General features: G+C 40.7%; 1 protein-coding gene across 4 annotated transcripts in view; it reads right to left on the bottom strand.

The window, feature by feature from the left end:
• Positions 1–21,326, bottom strand: part of MTHFD1L (methylenetetrahydrofolate dehydrogenase (NADP+ dependent) 1 like) — a 162,825-nt gene that overhangs the window by 77,334 nt on the left and 64,165 nt on the right. For all 4 annotated transcript variants that reach the window (XR_012763159.1, XM_075413791.1, XM_075413792.1 and 1 more), the window contains one exon: positions 18,256–18,367. Coding sequence is in view for 3 of the 4 variants with exons in the window: in XM_075413791.1 (XP_075269906.1) it covers positions 18,256–18,367 (112 nt within the window). In the remaining variant the exon portion in view is untranslated. The remainder of the gene's footprint in view (positions 1–18,255; positions 18,368–21,326) is intronic.

Below are 21,326 nucleotides of genomic sequence, written 5' to 3'. Positions count from 1 at the left end.
TTCCCACACGTTTTGACACTCATCTCGTTGGAAGGTAAACTGTTGGAATTCGCTAACCAGAAAACAAACAGAAAAACACCAAACAAAACCAATACTTTTTTCCACTGGGTTAGATTTGAATCAGCTGAAGTGAGACCAGACAAGTGTCAGAACATGTTCAAACAAGCAGCAACAGCAGACAAGCAGAAGCAAGGGAAGTAAGGGGGATGCATTTCAACAGTGGAAAGCTGTTAATTCATCCCTAGCCACCTTGTCAAACCATACTCTGATATTTCGAATGTAAAATTTGACATCATCTCACAGCTCACTGGTAATGAGCTTATTATTTAGATTTATTACTAGAGATTAAAAACCTGAAGACATCTGACAAACCACAAACAATTCCTTCTAATAGAAATAAAGTGAGCTGTATGTGGCTTCACATGCTATGTGTTCCTCTCTAAGCCTGCTGGGTTTTACAGCCACTTTCTCTTAACTCCTCTGTCCTGTAGTCATGTAGAGACCCATAACTCATCGGCTAAGTGTTGGCCCCTGACAGGATTTGTAATGCATAGCTGAATACATTAACCAAATATACACAGTTCCCCCTTTTCTAACCTCTTTCTGTTACAACATTAACTACAAAAATTCAAACAAAAGAACTGTGAATTTTATGTTGCATCCTTTTACCATTCACAGCACGTTTCCTTTGAGTTAACAGAGTATCACTGACTCATAAGACAGATGACCACGTTTTTAAAATGGAGCACAATTAATGGCACAGGAATAAGGCAATTGCGTTATCTCATACTTAAGAGATCATCACGGCCTTTGGCAAAGAATTATTAACCTTATGGTAATTACAAAATTAAAACCTCACCACTTTTTATTTGGAGTTGCATGGAAGGAATAATTAACAGCAGCACTGATGGATCTTCATTTAAGTCCGTTCTACAATTCACCAACTGCAAGGCGTATATTAACTTATGGCACCCACAGTATTACCCTAAGTGCTTAAAACAAATTTCATTGCACCTAAGCCATGTTTCTCTCTGGTATCTCACTACTACACTTTCATTTACTTTCACTTTTAAAAGATCCAGTTGGCTGAAGCTCCTGCCACAAACACGTCTTCCATCAAACTGAAGCTGTTCTCTATTGAGCTCTCAGCTTTTGGCTCCTCCTACTCCCCCTGGAAGAGCTACGGAATATGAACTTTGAACATGCTTTGAGAATTTTTGTTAGAAGCATCTGGAAAACACTGACTTCAAGAGGCAGGCAGAGAGCCTGAAGATCTGTTCCCTGGAAATGTTCTACCCATTTCAAATGGCCATGAAGTCACAGCTGCCTTAGCACCAATATTGCACTGATTCAAGGAAAGAGGGACACCAAGGAGCTTATTCTTGAGACAGAACACCACTTCAGCACACGCCCTGGAGGATGACATGCTTTCTCCACAGCAACAGAAATACAATCAGGCTGTGAGTGATGGTAAAGGTAGTGAATGCCAAATACACAATTTTTTGCAGCCATACAAGATACCCTCAGAGACTACCATAACTCAGAGACAAAATCCATTTAATCAACCACCTCCACAGGCCAGGCTGTGGGTGTTCATGCACTCCTGCAAGCCTTCAGATAGGCATGACTGTGACAGGCGGCAGGGCAAGGAAATCACCTTGCCAGCTACAGACTCTCCTCACATAACAAAAGCTTCTGTGCACCGACGGCAGGAGAGTGGTGTCGGCTGAGGCTGCGGTGGCTGCCACACAACAAAAAGCCATCGCTGAATCAGGATGATCAATGCTCCTGTCGCTTGGTGCAATCACCCGAGGCACGCCAGGCATGGAGTCATCAATCACTGCAGCCTAAGCCTGCCCCATAATGCATGCAACCATTTGCCTTGGGCTGCTGCCTTGCTAAAACTCCCCCACACTCTTCACTGAGGCACACGTTTTGAGAAGCATTCCCCACTCTGCCCTTCTAAAATCCTGGAGAGTGCCTGGTTATTATGATAACGATTTCACCCATGATTTAGGCACTGCCTTTTCAGTGCATGCATGCAGTGAATCCCCCTATTAGGAGGGGGAACAGGTTCTGGTTTTGTTTCATTCCACTTGGCCTTTGCTAGGAGACAGAATGTTTTCCCTTCATCACTGGCCTGGGTGCAGACACCAACACCGCTATTTTTGACAAAACTACAGAGCCGTGTTTCAGAAATTCATGGAAAAGAGCATCTCCTGTTATGTAACCCCAGGAAGAAGAGTATGCTACTGCACTAGCAGTTTGTCTTGACAAAAAAATGGCCCAGTGAAACATCTGATGCAAAGGCTGTAAATTACCCTACAAGACCAGCCCAAGAGCTTAGCTGGAGAGCTCTGTGCTGGTGGAAATTCTACAAAGAGTGCGATACGTGTTTCAAACACATGCAGAATTTAAGATATTAATACGTAGAATGCCTTTCCATAGTGAGAGAAAGTGCTAGATACTGTTAACAGTGTTTTAGGAGATGGGAAAAAATTCCTAGTGGTGAGAACATACAGCACAAGCCACAGAAGAGCAGATGAGGGTAAAAGCAGCAGGCATGTAAAGCCCGCTGTGCTGTACAGACTTTATGTATTAGCTACATGCATGGAGAAATATAGAGGAACAACTCTGGAAATCATGGAAGATTTTCAGATGCAAGTCATCCAATACCTTTTGCAGATAGGCATTAGCTTGGTTATAAACACCTATATTTTTAAAAAAACTCTACAAAGCCATTATTGGAACCTCTACTCAAAGTGTAAGATCGATGGCTCGTGCCAAACTTATTAATATGTATTTACTGCTTTCCCTATAATTTTTGGATGAGGAAAAAGGACTCAGATGGCTAAAATTGCTGTGGAAAATAACTGTGTCGGTTGAACCATATGTGTGTGTGTATGTGTAATCTATCTTATAGAAAGAATTACGAACTGAGGCGAGTGAAGGTCACGTACCAACAAATCCCACATGGAGAAGGATTTTCCTACATGGATTTCCTAATTAAGAACACAATCAAAACCAAAACCAAACCAAATTCTGCTAGTTCACAAGCCAGATCCTTTCAACTGCTCATGGCTAAGCCAATTCTTCAATGCCTGTTGTGAATTTCTTCACTTAATCACAATTCACATAATTAAGGTAATAGAATTGCCATTGCAAACTACCCATTACCATTTTTGTAATATTAGTACATTATTAGCGGAGCCTTCTTCACTAAAGATTATAAATTATTAATTATTTTATTCAGTTCCCCTTCATAATTGCCCATCAACTTGTCATCTCAGCTACTCTTTCGTCCTTGGCCCTCCCCCACATTTTTGTGCTTTTTCACTCCTTGTGCAGCGAAGGACCCCAAACTGTACACTGAATTCCTAATTGGCTGCAGGAAAAGCTGAACCTGCAATCCTTGATTTATGAAGCTGTTACTCAGCCTCTTGGGAGCTCTGTCTGAGATGCAGTAGATGATGGCAGCAGATAGATGTGGCTTCCTCATGCATGTAAAGCATCTGCTCTGTCCCTGAAGCTTCATTCCCAGTCAGAGCTTGCAGTTGGGGCTAAGTCGAAGATACATTACAAGCATATGCCTTATTACTGCAGGAAGCAAACTTGAAGAGTTTGAGATTGTCAGCTTCGATAAAGCTGTCAGCATAGCAAATCAAGGCTAAAGGCATGAACAAAAAGACCCATCATATAAAAGACAGACAGATTACCAAAATTTTTAAAATAGTTGTAACCCATATTGTCTTTTACTGCATTTGAATCTGATTTCTCAGTCAAATAAAATTAATTGCACAGCAGTTATATAAAACTGCAAAAATAAAATTACAAGGTCAGAGCAGCAAACTGACCCCAAGATACCATTCAGGATATTAATCTTTTCTCTTAATATATTATTTTATATAATCAGAGAACAGTCTCCGAGCACTCTCAAATACGGTCAACATCTGACCTTCAAAAGCACTTTGGCTATTTGCCAAAGCAACGCTCTTCCCATTAACAAATCATACAGGCCATACATAACCTAGTATTATTTGCAATCTAATTAACAAGTTTAGAAATGCTTTAGAAACATATTTATATCCCTAGTCATGAATTCTTGACCTTTTTCTTTAAAGCTAATCCCACCAGGTCATAGGATCAGATACGTAAGCAAACCTAATTTCTGTTTTCAAAGAGAAATAACTATTTTTTGTTAATATTATCTAGAAATTCCCAGCACACAATAACACACATGGTCTGTTGTTTGAAAATTTAAAAAATCAAAAAATTTGAAGTCAGCATATTTTCTGAGAAATCACAGTATTTTTCTTTTATATTGTCTTATGATACAGTACTTCATAAAATTTATGAGGCAAAACAGAACACCTGCAAATAAAAATCTTTGGAACCCGCTGCATGTGCGTTTTCTTCCCCAAACCATGACATTATTTCAGTTGGGCTGGTAGAGACGGTAGCACAGGACTAGAAGAAAACATTTCAGAGTTCTGTTCCCAAAGAAAACAATGTAGCTTTGAACAATTCTCCCTGAAAAGCCTATTAACTAAGTTCTTGGTGCGCATGCCTTTATGGAATACCACTGGGAAACAGAAAATCATCTCTGCTAAATATAAACTTGTACTAGACTATATTAAACCTCTGCCATAATCAAAAATGGAAATACACATATTTATGTCCTCACCGCTTTTCACATTTGTATTGACTTCTCTGGAGCCTTGAAGATTTAAGTCAGCAGTTCACAAACTAAATACACGTATAAACAAACATTGCCCTCTCCATATTTGTATATTATTAATAATATTCTTTATAAAAATCTTTCAGAAAACAAAGTACTCCTGCTTGCAGATTCAGAACAATGGATCAGAAAATAAAAAGCAAAAAAAAGTTTTCTTCAATGTGATGGAAATGTCTGAACAAATCTAGTTCTTATGCAAGTAGTCCATAAACACAACATTAGATTTCAGCACCAAAAAGCCAGTAAAACAAACAAAAAATCTAATAGAGCTTTCATTTTCAAATTATATTAAAAGTAAACCATCCACTAAAATTAAAATTCAGCCTTTGAAATGGACTTGAACTCTTTAAACATGCTCTGCCCTGCTGACCCTTGCTAAAGGGTGTAAGTCGATATGAAATATTCACAAACGGAGAAAGGATGATGGATTTTCTGCCAAATAACCCTAAGCAAAAGTAATGCTGTTAGCTAGGGAGCCTGCTTTTATTTCCTTTGCCAAGTGATAAATTAAGAGAACTTCCCAGCATATATGATATTTTACTGTCTCAATTTTTTTAACCTCTGGTTCTTCTCTTCATATAAATAAAAGCAATACAACCAGTAGATAACAAAAGAACAAAAGGAACTGCTTATTTTCTTCTTTTGAGTTGGGAGTTTTAACACTAGGTAAGACTGCTAACTGGAGGAGGGAAGGGAAAACAAATAGGACAGAAGTCGCAATGTCATCGGTTTCTACTCAGTATAATGGTATGTTGTTTGTCAGGAACTGGGCAGTGCCTCTTACTTTCTGAATGAATAACAGATTCTTCCTATCTATTTTTACCTCTGGATAACTGTCTTGAGATTGAGAATAATGGACAGCTCTTAACAGTTGTACACTCCATACTTTTAATTTATGAATGTCATTGACAGAAGAAAGGGATGGGTTAAGCTCTAACTTGTTGCAGAAGAGGTCAGCATACAGAGCTTTAAAATACCAGGTCAACTTGTCAGTGAATTCCTGATGCATGTTTAAGTACTGGCAGCTGCCATGGCTCTACAAAAGCCCTGTTACCTTAAAGTTATTATTACTGTAGTGTCTGGCATCTCCTCATTTGCTATGGTGAGACAGTCCTTGCTCCTAAGAAAGTTTATGAACTGAATAAACAGATCAGGAAGAATGGGGTTACATATGCAGGCATGGAAACTGAAATTACTTGCTGAAGGCCACGAAGCTAGCCAAGGATGGAGGTGGTAACAAGAGGTATGCCCGTTGATAGGCACTACAGTGCCTCAGCCACGAGACCAGGAGTTCTCAATCAGAGAACATGCGCTGCTGGTGACAAACTATGGACTCAACATCTCTGTCTCCTCATCGTTTACTGGGCAAGAAAAAGGAGCAAGGACGGGTCTCCTCAAGACACCAGCTCCTCAGGAGCCAGTCAGCAGGAACATTCACGCTGCCCTTCCTGCCTCCCCATCATCATCACAGCAAATCCCATACAATCCCATTCCAAACACTACCCCACTATATCTCCCTTCTGCTCTAAAAACCCACATGAAGAAAACAAAGCATGGCTTTCTCAAATAAGGTACGTGCGTCCAGTTCTCTGCTTGCTTCTGACCCAGCCAGTTCAGCTACGGTGTGACACTCCATTCAGCACACGACCGGCACACACACGTGCCACTTCACAGCTCTTAGTCTGTGAGAAAACCATTTAATTCTTTTGCCAGTGAGGCACACAGCAGCATCCATCCACCAGCAAAGTTTCAAAAAGAAAACCTTGAAAACAATCATTCAAGGCCAAGCTACCTCTTCACTAATTTCCGTCATGTCATTGTTATGTTTTAAATCGCTTTCCTCACTCTGAAATCACTTTACCCATGAATTCAAACTCCTTTAATCTAGTTAAAATGCCTGGTGTCTCACATGACATCTAGCCTGAGAACAGTGGTAACTCCTGGTCAGTAGGAGAAAAGGCAGCCAAATACATAGTTCTGTTATTCTGCAGGGTGGGCTTTTGGAGCAGCAGATACATAACTATTAATTACACAAGTTCTAAAAGAAAGGAAAAGAGAGACAGAGCTGCTACACTAGAGCATGAGTGTCAGAGCCTGCACAGGAAATTAATTACAAGGATCTTCAGCCACACAATTAAAAAGTAGAAACTAATAAACTCAGGTCACCATAATATATTACAGATGGAATTAAAAACCCAAAAGCGACAAAAGCTGAATGCACTACTCTTAACACAGAGTGAATGAGGAATTTCAAAATCCTGGAAGAAAAAAACCTCCATAAAGCTTGTATCAACATTTTAAATAAGTTCCTTTTCTTCTGGTGCCCTGTATCTGAAAAGTATCAAACCCTGTATTTAAGTAATGTAAGAGGAGTGGGGGAAAATCTGAGTGACTACAGCCTTAATGGTCTTCAAACAGATTTTTAAGAAAAGAATAATTTTTAAAAATTTGAAATAAGAACTATAACCTTTGTCTACCAGAGGCAGGCTATGCCAGACACAAACCTTCCTCCAGCAATGAAAATGTGACAGCATCTCATCAATGTGGCCTTCACGAAAAAAAGCTGCTACAGCAATACATAGGCATGTGTTAGCAGGCTAGAAAAAAAATATGATTATCTGATTAAGAGAGAGGAGAATAGGCAGCCATGACAGGAGAACTGTGGGACAGGAGAGAGGACCAGCCGGAGGGCTCTCATCTACTATTTGATAAACAAACTCTGCTGAAAGACTGAGGAAAACTGATGGAGTTTATTGATGATGCCAAAGTTTGAAAGCGTTGCCAATGTGGAGAGGAACTAGGATATCACACAGGAAAAAGCTGCTGAGGTGTTTAGGAAGAAATGAAGAGAAACAGAATGAAAGTCATTAGTAAACAGCCATTGCCATGAGATTAATGACAAAAGTCTGAACTACAATTTGGGAACTTCATGCTTGCAAACGTCAGAGAAGAGTCTTGGAGTCTAGCAATATTAAGTCAATCACAAAATGAGTGATGTATGGAAAATGAGAAAAAAAAAAAAAGGTGGTCGATCTGAGGATAAACACCAGCAAGGTAAGAGTGACTTTGCAGAGCTCTGTGCATGCACCTATGTTGAAGAATACGAACACTGCAACAGATGCAGAAACTAAAAAAGCAGATAGGCTGTGTTATAGGAATGGCAAGCCTAGCACCAATTATAAAAGATTCAAAAAGTTGTGCTTGTTTAGTCAGACAGTATAAAAATCATCACCTGAGAAAGAGAAGACTAAGCCGGAACACAGTATTACGGAACAAGAGCATATGAGTCCATAGAAACCCAGCAAGCTTACCAGCAGTAGCAGCAAGAGTTAAAACTCCTAGCTAGTGTCAAACTGAAGCTCAGTCAGTTTATGAAGGAGATCATTTGATATGCTTGTCAGATAAACCAGAGAACTCAGCTAAATGGATGATGATTTATTACCACATGCTCTTTTATTCCTGTAAATTGCCCCTCATCATTCTGGATATCAACAACAGATCTGGGAACGTATATTCACAAACACATATTGTGGCGAGGGAATGCCAGGTTAATTTCTAACACTTTGTAGATTTGTTTTTTCTTTACAGGGAAGAAGGTAAAATTTCACTACAAGACAATCCACAATTTGGGAGCTTTTCTCTTCAAAATAGCATCGCCTCTCCTTATTGGGCAAAACATCACTTTTCTATGACAAGTATAATATTAGTTAGACATCATTCAGTAGTTCATGATCAATATCAACTTTCAGATTTGAGTTTAGCTTTGCATAGTTTACAAGCTCCCAAATTAGTTCAGCTCAGATACAGTGACATGTGATACCAAGGCCAATGCTAGAATGCTTTCCAACACATAAAAACATTCAGGACAGCTCTCTTCTACCCAATCTTCCTTCTGAAAAGCTTTATTTTGCAGTGTATCCTAAAGACCAGAACCGTCAGAAGAAAAGGTTTCAAGAGATCTGCTGTGAAAATGTGGAGTCACTCAGAACATTCTCAAGGACTCCGAACACACAAAGGTAGAAGGAAAGTTTTGATTCTCATTTGGCATAATTCATAAATTATTTCAAGACTGTTTTAAGCATTTTCTGTAATAGAAAGTCATTTAAATCATTGTCACCTGACTTTCACTGGCAGCAGTCCATGATCAAGGGATGCATGATTTGCACCCAGATTATTTCTGACAAGGCAGTAAGCAAGCTCAGCTTTCAGGAACTTTGACTTCCTGTCAGTGAAGGAAAATGTGTTGCATGACATCTCATCTCTGAATACTTCACAGCTTACTGGCAAGAAAATTTGCTAAGATTCTAAAAGCAACGGGGAACAGCAGAAGATTTTTTGTTTCCACTTTAGTGCACGTGAAAGAAACGGAATTCACTTTTACCTCAGCAAATGTGAAGAAAGAAATAAAAAGGGCACCTGGGATGTGAATGGCATCACCATTCACAAGCGAATAGCAAAGATTCACAGGTCTTCTAGCAGTAATGGCACCTTATTTTGCAGTTTGTGGTACCACTGTGTCGTGAACTATTAGACCACAATTTTAAGAGCCTCGCAGCAATAATGTCTAATACACTATCACCTTCCTCCCCAACACCCAACTGCCACAATTGTGCTAAGCACAGCTGCTTGAGCAGCTGCACTCTGAATGGGATCAGAGAAAACATGGTAAAGGTTTGAATATCCCTTATCTAGTTTGTAGCACACACCTTTCAGAGTAAGCCAGTAACACCTTCTCTGACAATGCTGTCAGCTACTTTGTACCATGAAACCTTAGCCTTGCTTTAACACTTAGAGCAAGAAAAAACTGTATCGGTTCATAGAGCAAAATATTGGAATGTAATCGCATTACATTTTATTTCTTTTGAAAATAAGGAGTGAAGAAGTCAAAGATGAAATAACACAAAGTAGAAAGACACTGGACAGAATCTTAAAAATTAAAGGTCCCCGGAGGGTCACCGCATGGAACTCCTTTCTAGTGGTATCGAGCAACAAAAAAAATTAAAAAGAAATCCTTGAACTCACCATTTAAATGTAATAATATCACATGTACTACTGGTGCCAAAAGAAGTGTAGCCAAAGTATTTGGGCTTTATTTCCTTTTTTGGAAAAAGATTACTACTAAGAACACAGTTTGAAGTGCCTTCTGACATCAGAAAAATCCAGTGAAGATTATTCACTTAGTGCTTAAACACATACAATTTTCATAAGGTGGTTTATAAACTTGTTAAACAATGTCTGCTCTGAGAGTATGTAAAACGGATACCCTTTGAAATACAACTTTGTATGTGCTAAACAGATAGCTAGAGCAGCTAGCATCATTAGTTTATTCTAACAAGAGTACCAGCACAATAAAAAGAGTCAATTACTTAGCTTATAAAAATTTACTGCTTCTACTTGTGTTTATGCTATTAAAAACGTGTGACAAATTCTTTCCAGTCACACCAAGTGGATCGACTAAAGAAAGAAACAGAAAGTGAACCTTTCTTAGGAAAGGCACCAACAGCTTGCAGTAACCCTCTTCTTGTCACCTGATACAACACGAGGAAAGACAAAGTCACACTCGACCTTGCCTAGCACACTGTGCTCCTACATTGAATGGGATGTGCTTATTAGGAGTAGGAAAGAAAGCAACCGCCAAACATGTAGTCCAAGCCTGAAAAACTTCAGAAGGACTTTGATTTAGGATTCCAAAAACATGTTCATGCTTCACTTTCTTCTGATTTACAACAACTCGTTTCCTCAGCTGAAACACCTTCAAGGGATTAAACAGATAGATAGGGCAATCTGCTGAGTTGTTTATTGCAGTAATATCTGTCACACTGACAAATACGACTCAGGAAAGCTCATACCTGTTCCTCTTTCATCCTTTAAGTCTTCAAAATACCGCCTGGGCAGCCTGCATTCACTGAATAAAAAACCTAATAGTTCATCCTTTCTATTGACCTTAAGAGTATTAAGAAACAATCTGACGGATGCAAAAAAAGAACTTGGAATTTCAGAAGGTATTTTGTTGGTCTAAGCCAACACAGGAGGAGGAATGAGCAGCAGAGAGATGTGACATAAGCAGCCCTGCTGATGTTAAATGTGTTAAGCATCAGAAATGATTACCTCTTCCTGAGCCAAGCACCAGACTCATCATAAGGAGTCACAGAATGTTTGGGGTTGGAAGGGACCTCTGTGGGTCATCTAGTCCAACCCCCCTGCCGAAGCAGGGTCACCTACAGCAGGCTGCACAGGACCTTGTCCAGGCGGGTCTTGAATATCTCCAGAGAAGGAGACTCCACAACCTCCCTGGGCAGCCTGTTCCAGTGCTCCATCACCCTCAGAGTGAAAAAGTTCTGCCTCATGTTCAGCTGGAACTTCCTATGCTTCGGTTCATGCCCATTGCTGGGCACCACTGAAAAGAGTCTGTCCTCATCCTCTTGACACCCACCCTTAAGATATTTGTAGGTATTTATAAGATCACCTCTCAGCCTTCTCTTCTTCAGGCTGAACAAGCCCAGCTCCATCAGCCTTTCCTCAGAGGACAGATCCTCCAGTCCCCTCATCATCCTCATAGCCCTCCGCTGGACTCTCTCCAGCAGCTCCTCATCTTTCTTGAGCTGGGGAGCCCAGAACTGGATGCAGAACTCCAGATCCGGCCTCACTAGGGCAGAGCGGAGAGGGAGGAAAACCTCCCTCGACCTGCTGGCCACACTCTTCCTAATGCACCCCAGAATGCCATTGGAGTTCTTGGCAACCAGGGCACACTGCTGGCTCATGGTTAACTTGTCATCCACCAGGACGCCCAGGTCCCTCTCCACAGAGCTGTTCTCCAGCAGGTCCACCCTGAGCCTCTACTGGTGCATCAGGTTGTTCCTCCCCAGGTGCAGGACCCTGCACTTGCCCTTGTTGAACTTCATCAGGTTCCTCTCTGCCCAGCTCTCCAGCCTGTCCAGGTCTAGCTGTGAGTAGCTGCATTATGTGCTGATTTCCTTGTCCAAAATTTCCTTGTCCGTTTTTGGTTTTTATTGATACTTCCTTTCCCTTCTTAGTAAGGCTGCCTGCATACAGGCCCACAGGAGTAAACAAGCGTTGCAAAACACTTTGCCCTCATGACATGCCTGAAAGGTGACAAGTTAGTATGGGTTCCGTAGCCTACTCCCCTCCATTTCTGGATGCAATCCAAGGCATCTCTCTCTAAACAAACCTTTGCCCTAGCGAGACATCTGAGACACCAGCAACCACAATAAATTCCATCTCACTTATGCTTCTTTGCACTCCTTCCTCTGCTCTCCCTGACATGAGACATGCCTCCTACATGAAAGCTACAGAATCTCTCACCATTTGTCTACTTGTAAGAAGAGAAGAATTCTTACTACAAGAATTTTTCCCCCCCCTTGGAAACTATCACAAAAAACAAAACTGCTGGGTGAGCAGGATGGCAATACTACTAAGATAAAGGTATATTTTCCTGTGCTTTGCCAACTGCCTGTCAGTAGGCACTTGTCACCTCTTGCCCTTTCAGTAACTAGCCAGTCTTTCTAGGACAATGACTTTTATGTTTTGTTCTGCACACATGCAGTGCTTATGACTGGGACTCTTAACTGGCAGCAGTTACCGCATGGTTGAATCCATACACTATTTCCCAAATCCCCGAGAAGTGTGTGTGTGTTTAAGAACACCCAAAACTGTTTTGTGAAATGTTTGTTCCTATACTGCAGCATCTTATGTGGCAAAATATTATCAAGAACACTTGCCTCCTTAAATAGTGTAGTCTTTGGAGTTAAAATCCAGCATTTACATACACATCATACATTGCGTTTGTCCAGACATGAGACTGCTGCTATCAGAGAAACAAACACAACAATTCTTTGTTCACTTAAGGCAATCACTCTAACCTACACATCCAGAAACCTGGTTAATGTTCATGTTTACCAGAACTGCCATGACACATGAAACAAAGAAAATCTTCCTCAAAGTAATGGTGGGAAACTATGAAGGAAAGAAAGATGAGGCACAGAGGTTATTTCAGAAGAGGGCTTCCAGCAAATCAAAATATACTCCCCTGAACCATGAAATAAGAACATAAGTACAAGGACAAATTTGTGCAAAACTGAAGCTTTACAGAAGTGGCAAATTTATTCTCAGGGCAGCCAGTAAAAACTTCAGTTGCAATTTACACTAGGTGTGGCCTTCAGCACTAACCCACTTCTCTGAATTAGCCATGAGTTTGACGTTCCTGCATCAGAGGAGAGCGACGAAGAACAGAAAGGGAATGAGAGAGCTTAACACCACAAAACAAAAAAATCCAAAAGAAGTAATTGCCCAAATACAGACAAAGATACATTCCCCACTCAGTCACAGCACAGGACTCAACCTAAACACCAAGCTCCTTTCCCCGCCACCGCCGAGATGTCAGTTGCCCTTGCTGTTTAGCAGTTAAGGTGAACCAAGAGCAAGCGATGTAGAACTGGTTGAACAGGCCAGTTTAGGCAACCTTTCATACAAAAGGAAACTGAAGTGTCAGAAATGGTCTTCAGGCTGCTGCCAGAGGGGCTATGGAGATGTGTGAGAGACTGCAAAGCTCCGATAGCAATTGTGAAGACTGGCACGCTTGACGTGCCGCAGTGCAATGCCTCCTGGGCCATGGGCATGGCCGCCGCACACGGCCTAGGTGCCGTGCAGCGTACCAGGTGCTTGCGGTGCAGGGGCTGCCCGCGCTGCGCAGCCCTTCTCTTCCTCCTCCTCCACCTCCTTGCATGCTCACAGCAAGGATGGGGGGAATTTGCATGGAAACAGTCTCGAAGCAATAAAAGGCTGAGAATCACAGAATCACAGAATGTTCGGGGTTGGAAGGGACCTCTGTGGGTCATCTAGTCCAACCCCCCTGCCGAAGCAGGGTCACCTACAGCAGGCTGCACAGGACCTTGTCCAGGCGGGTCTTGAATATCTCCAGAGAAGGAGACTCCACAACCAAGTGCAAGCCTCCCAGTGCTAGCCGAGACATTGCACTAAAAATTCAGTGGCAAAACTTGTACTGAGAGAACTCAAAATTAGAGCAAAAAGACCGAGTTGTCAGTACGTAGCAACAAGGCTCAGGTAAGAGGGAACAGACAAGCTGAACTAGAAGGAACAGGCTATCTCAAACTTAAAGAAGGCCTGTGATTCACTTGGATACCTGAAACTGAAGCAGGGAATGCCTTCAGTTAGCGAGAGAGTTCACAACAGGACTCAATGATCAAACTTTGTTTAGATTTTCTTTTAAACCAGACTGTCTACATTGTTGTTAACTAACACTGCTCAAAAGGCACAGCATCTTGCGATTCCAGCTGCAGAGCAAGCAGAGAAACAGGCAATGCAGGCTAGAGAGAGAAAGTAAAGTTTAATAATAAATTTAAAAAGAACATTTTGGGAGGATTTTTTTTTTGCCTTTGCAGTGGCACACAGTCACAGAAACAGTGGGATCTACACAACAGACTTGTTTTTCACTGCTGGCTGTCCCAACTCATGCTCTCCTGCACCAGCTCCAGTGTTTTCCTGACTCTGGGCTGAACTGCTTCTGTGTTAAGTCAGCATAAAACTAAGCCAACAAAAAGGGCAATAGGTTTCTGCCAGGATGTCATGCAAAAACAGTTGAGCACAGGCTGAGAAAGGAGAAAGACTCTGCCGCTCTGGCAATGCAGGCTCAGCCTGATTAGTTAGTGCATCTGCAGTAGCTTTACTGACACTTTAAAGCTCCAAATGAGGCTATAATATTATAAATACTTATTTCAGCAAAAACACCATCTTCTGTAGCATAATCTCATCTTTCCCCTGTTGCACATATAACTGCTTGCCCAGCCACTGTCTGTCAGGGGAAGGAAGGGGATTTTTTTGTTGTAGTTGTTTTCAGTCAAGACCAACTCTCCAGTTGAGTTTATCATGTGGCTCTACAAACAGGTGTGCTGGCAAGTGAGGGGTTGCACAGGCCTGGAAACCAGCAGCTGGAGGAAGGAGGCTGCTTAAGCCAGGACAGAAGATAAAAAATATCGGTATTTGTGAAACTGCAGTGCAAGTTCAGGTCATGCTATTCTCCTTAGTGCTGTCTATACACTTAGCAGGTCCTGCTGTAAAATAACTACGACTTAACTAAAAAATAAAAGAATAAAAAATAAACATATAAATAATAAAAAATATATACATATTATATATATATCACCATACCATCTCACAGTGAGTGAGCTAGCATACATGTATTAAGATATTTATTCTAATATATAATAATTCTAATTCGAATTAATTTATATGTAAACCCTGTCACAGATTTCTTATATTCTTGCTTTGGATGCAGCTGCACAAGGCTGAGAGCCAATCTCATAGCTCATGGTCCCTAAAATGCTTCTCCTGGCCATGCAGTTCTGCCACTTACCTTACACTATTTCCAGCACATCTTGGACTCTTTCATGAGCTTACACAACTAACCTACATGGCAAAACACGATCAGCAATTGCTCATGCAAGAATCGAATGAGCGCCAGATCCAATGCAAGGAAAGGATGAACTGCACAAGAACAGTGGCGAAAGAGAAACGTGGAGCAGTGACAATTTTTACTTTTAACAAGGGTGAGTAGCGAAACTTGTTCATCTAGTTACAGAACTGCAGCATAGCTGTCCTGCATTCCTACTGTCTGAATTAACTACAGGATGAGCTTTCGCCACTGAATTTCAACAGCAGTACAGGTTTCAGGCACACACTACACCAAGCAGAACGCAGCGGAGTTTCTTGCTAACTGTTTTGCTGTGTACCACAAGGTGTTGGGCTCTCTGCTTGTATGGACGTGACCTCAATGTGGTCTGGTGCACACTTTGTAGCTGTCATTTTAGACTTCAGTTGTGTAGAGCAGGAAAGGATAGTATTTAATAAACACGCAAGTGCTACAGGTAGTCTCTGCCCATGTGCTCTAATTACCAGAAACAATGTATTTTTCAAAAGCATAAAGCTTATGGTAACTACAAACCATTAGAAAAATCATTTACACTTGTGACTACCTGCAAAGGTTATTTAAGCAGCCCACTGTAGGAACTATTGCTTTTAATAATCTAACAAGGATCTAAAAATCATGGTGAAGTTCTTTGCTCAGCAGAGCAAAACCCGTCTCATTGAAGCCATTTTCACAGGGGTTTGTGTTCTGTAGAATAAAATCTGAACTAGAGCCTTGAGCTGGCAACACACAAAGGTTTTCCTCTATTGTAGCTACAGCGCTTTGTCTCTCAACAGAGAAACTGGGGCCAAAGGCGAACAAAGCAAAAAAAGAGTGTTAAACAGATGGATAAGACAAAAAAAACCACCATGAAATGCAAGGATATGCTCTCAGTGCCTGAGGGAAGCACTGAATGGAGGGGAATCCAAATCCAAGGCGACACTTTTCGGGCTTTAAAACCTGGACCAAGACTCAAGACTGCCACCAACCTACTTCCACTCTGATCATACAAACCAGACTTCCCACTTCAAAAGGTTGCTCACTGCAGAAAAAACGTCACTTCACCCAGCCTACGAAAAATGTTAGCTATCCTAAATGTTTTTGCTCTCCATTCCACAAAACCATATAACAACAAACATGGCTTAATGAAATATCAATTCTATTATTATTATTAAATAAATGTATTCAGAATGCAAAATGTTCTTACTTTGAATGGATGTTAGATTATTAGAGGGAAATGAAAAGACCCTTTAGTTGTACAACAGTAACACTGGAGAAAACAACCCTTTTCCTTGACATGATCATGCATTTAAAAAAGGAAACACAAACAAACAACACATGCCCAGACCAGCTCGAAAATCTTGTGTTTCACCACCTTAACTACAATGCTTTATTTTCTTACAGAGGTCAGCATTTCCCTAGATACTCCTGTCTAAGCATAAGAAGTGAGACCAATATACTGAATCAAACTTTTCCCAAGAATGCTCTTGCTAACAAAGTATTACACACAACAATCTTTGCAAATTACATTGAATCAGAGGGCAGAGGTTAGCAAAACTGAATCCAGGTACTAATGTTGTTTATGCCCTAACAATGATCTAAAAACAACTGTGTGTACTTTGCTGCTCCATTTTAAAAAAAGAGAAGGATGAAGAACATTTTCTCTAGGCGCAGAATGCTTACAGAGATCAGAAACTTACTTCTATAAAGGTGAACAAGCAAAAATGAGCAAAAAGAAAATCAATAATTATTCTTTAAAAACAAGAAAGCCCTCAAGATAATGGAATACACATAAATAGAATTTTTACTTGTTCAACATTTTGGTTGTTACTCGGAGAATGCCAACATGACATATTTCTTTAGGCTTTTTTCCAAAGTCAGTATGATCTATAACAGGTTTCAATCCTTTATTTATTTATTGGTATTAATTTTTGTTACTTTTTAGAATATCTGTATCCCTCCATCTTCTTGTTCACTAGTCACTTTGTGTAGGAAACTTTTCTATTCTCTATCTGTAAATCTATAGGTTGACTCATATCGTAATAAAAAATATTTACGTTCTGTAACAATGCAAACAACTCCCCCATCCTTTCTATGATTACCAGTGAATTTAAACAGAAACAGTACTTTCAAGTAATTTGGTTCCCTCTGTAATTTATAGCAATATATGGGTATGACATAAGGATATACATACACGTTTCTCTGCTAGTTTAAGGGTCTAGCATGAGAAATCTCATGTTTCACATTATTGCACCCCTTCAAGAGCACTGTTCCACAGGTACTGAAAGTTCAACTTTAGGATTAATGTAAGCCAACCTGGGTGTTCAGGACACACAAGAGAATGGTTGCAGCAGTGCAAAGGCTTTACAATTGCAAAGTAGCAACACCGCTTTCATTTTATTAATTCTAAAGTTTAAACACACACAACAACTTTTATTAAAACTAGTTCATCATTCAGCCAAGTTTATTTTGCCTGCGATGTGTCTATTGTTGCTTGTGCAGGCTGAATTCTCAATATAAAAATAGTCCACCCATTCACATGCTTTCATGGGAACATGCAGGCCTCATGGTGAAGTTTTACAATGCAGCTGGACTAACCTAATGGCTCATTGCCACCAAAATAAGGCAGTCTTACTCTTTCTTACACTACCTTCCCTCTGCTGTTCCTCTGCACTGGCTCAGGGACGTCTGAACCCCTGATTTGGCTCAGTTTACTGAACTGGCAGAGAAATAATTCAGCAGGAAACGGGAATGGTTTCTGTTGGTTTATCAAGAGAGGTCAGCTGAATACTAATACAAGGAACCACAGGACACCTCTTTCAATGCAATCCAGTCATTTAGCTGCTTCAGACATCTTGTGGAATCTCAAACATGGTGACGGGAACACTTGAGACAAAGGGCAGGGCAAGAGAAGAAGTGCTTTGGGGTTTTTTTACGCATTCACTTTTTAGATTATTATTAATATTAGCATAAAATGAAGTAGCATTCTTACCTTTCATTGCTATTTTATCCATTCACTTACATCACTGTTTTCCATCTTACCAAAAAAACATAATATAATAAACAAAATACTTACCTACAAATCCTTTCTCTCCAACCAATTTAAGGGCAATTTTATCTGCCAAAACAGAAGAATTTCCATGTGCAATGTTAGCAAAAGGTCCAGCATGAACAAATACTGGTGTTCCCTGAATGATAAAAGATACATATCATTAATTTAATGGATAGGTAAGAACACAACCTCAATACTCTTGCAGACTGATCAAGACGCTATATAAATCAAAGCACGTATAGCTAGTAAGTGCCATTAGATAATTTAGGGGCTCTAGGTACATCTCTGGTGCTTGAGACCCCATCCACTGACAGGCCTAGATGTCAGAACCTGCTTCATTCACAGAAAGGTAACGGACAGCAGCGCAGCCTGTAGGTAACTTACACAACTTCTCACCCAACCTTGTACTAATGTTTCGTATTTCCACTGCCCCAATCCTGTGGCGTGCTGTTCTGGCACATGTGCTACAATCAGCACTAAGGGTATCACTGCAGATGGTACACAAACAGAGCCCAGCTCCTGCCCTACTCCATCCCTTACTGCTCCTGTTTTCCTCATTGACTGTAATTGCCATTCCTGTGCAGGCAAAGTAGCCAGTGGAAGCAATGAGGGACCAGAGTCAAAGGTTAAGGAGCTGGAGAGCGACAAGGCAAAGCATGTGGCTGGGGTGCAGTGGGCATGCTGATACAACGGAAAAAGCATTCGTGGCTGCTGGCCGAGTGCCTGGCAGCTCCGGGTGCAGAGCTCAATTCCCCTATGCTAGACACCACACAAACGCACAAGGAAAGTAGACTCTCTAGCAGGGAGCAATCTAACGCAGCAAAAGGATAGGCAAGGAGTTAATAAAGCAATGGCATAGGGAAATTTGTCAAATAGCAAGCAAATCTCAGCTTCCCTGTTACTTTTTTGGTAGGCATCCCAAGGAAAGAAGAAATTAGAAAATTAGCATCTACAGAAAGAGATTAGGATTAGGTGAGATATATCAACTGCTATCTTTTTCTCCAAGTTAGAATACACAATCAGACAGAAGGCTATCACTTTAGCTGCCTTACCATAAAATACTTAAGCAAACAAATCCCCACTGTCGTGTTAATGCTTTTAAAAAAACCCAGCTGGTTAAAGAAAAGGTAAGCAGAGAACTCAGATTATCTCCATCAATGTTCTTCACACATTCTGTATTAGGAGCTACTGCCAACCCCGAGAATTTCAGGCAAGCTACTGGGCAATCTTCCTCAGTTTTTGGCCACAAACACCAATTAAGGAGGACAGTGTTCTGCAGGGCAGCTGCAGGCCACATCCAACAGCCCCATGAATTACTAGTTGGAAATTTAACCATACAATAAAAGCTGGTTGCTCACCACCACCACCAGTGTCTTAAGAAAACAACCTACATAGACAAAAATTTCCATGTTTTCCAGAAAAGACCAGAACAATTGGATTACAGTAGTGAAATACTTGCTACTACAGAAAACAGATTTTCCCATTTCAGTAAATTGAATACAAATAAATAAAACATATAAACAACAAGCATCCCTTCTTATTGCTTCGTCTGTAGGTAATTATATATAATTAATTTTTTTGTTCAGAGCAAAGTCAAGTAACTTTTTATCCACCAGCACATCAAACTTCAGGTTTGTTCTAATAAAACATGGGATTTTTTTTTTTTTTCATTAAGAGTGGAAAAGGAGACTAGGCATACACATGGGCAGGGGGTATTCTCAAAAAACCTAGATAATTAAGCTGTAATCCAAAGACAACTCTGCCTCATACATGTTGGAGAAGAAACAGTGGAACTGGGGCACCAAAAGGTTAATAAACCAGAAATCATGCCCTGTAACAAAAGGAATGATGCAGATTATTATCATCTTAACATACGGACTTCATAGTGTTCACTCAGGATTTTTTTTTTTCTTGTTTTCTATCTGCTAATGACTACATACTGCAATATCAATTGGGATTTTACATATTTATGCAAAAAATTTAACTTGAATTATGTACACCTTCAAAGCTTCTTATAGTATTTAGGCATCAATCTAACAGGAGGTGCTGTGCAAAATAAAACATTACCACTATCGCAAAGAGCTTACAACTTATAGAAAATAAAATGCAAACCACTCTCACAAACCAAAGTTTTACTTCCTTTAGTTTTACTTTTACTTTAACCCAGTATTTACCCTTCTGGCATTCAAATAAGTAAGACTGCAATTTTCAGCTAACAGATTGAAATCCACGGAATTTATTCCGATTTCCGTTTTATTGCTCACTAAGTTTAATTCTGCTCTTCCAAGATCTTAATTTATTGTGGCAAGCAACTACAGGGCTGCTTTTGTTAGAGCCCAGTGTACACATGGGCATATGTGATATATGGAAGCACAAACACAGATGATGAGGGCAGCCCAGCCCATACTGTGGCAGCGATGCAGAGACGGGGCCAGAAGGGTCTCCCACAACACTCCCTGTGCAGTTGTGCTTTCAAGGATTCATCCACACAACACAGATGGGAAGGACATTTGGATTGTGGGGACCAACATCCAGAATATCAGTAGCCAAGAGTCTCCTTGGCACTAGCTTGAAATCCAAACACACAACTGAATCACCGGCATGGACAGATGCTCCCCCAGAGCTCCGAAATCCACCAGAAGAAAAGGAGGAGTTATGCGAATAGTCTTTCTACAAGGGCAATCCTGGAAGAAAAATACAGTCTAGGTATGGAAGGGAGTGAACTCCAGCAGAACCTCAGGAGCCTCAGGCACAGACTGGAACAGGGAGAACGACGTCTTCTTGGGCCAGCTTCAGTGACTCTGTGTCAGCCCATATGTCCCACTCTGCAGAGTGTGCACTTCTTTCTGTTACGCTCTTAATAATGGAGAAACAAACAGCGGCACGGGGATGCATTCTGCTGACTGTTTTCAGTACAGGAAATTTCATTATCCAAGTTTTAGTAAAAGAAAATAAACCCAGAATATCAATAAATATCTGAAGTTATCTGGCCGCTAGACTGATGTTTATAATACTTATTAGCATCCTCCCCTCTTCTTCACTGTGAGTGGCACTTCAAATGTGACACGAGCAGACCATCCCCGAGCAGCCAGCCT

The sequence above is a fragment of the Opisthocomus hoazin genome, chromosome 2 (assembly GCF_030867145.1).
Source record: "Opisthocomus hoazin isolate bOpiHoa1 chromosome 2, bOpiHoa1.hap1, whole genome shotgun sequence".
Taxonomy (NCBI): Eukaryota; Metazoa; Chordata; class Aves; order Opisthocomiformes; family Opisthocomidae; genus Opisthocomus; species Opisthocomus hoazin.
The sequence above is the reverse complement of the archived record's forward strand: the minus strand, read 5'-3'. Positions and strand labels throughout refer to the sequence as shown.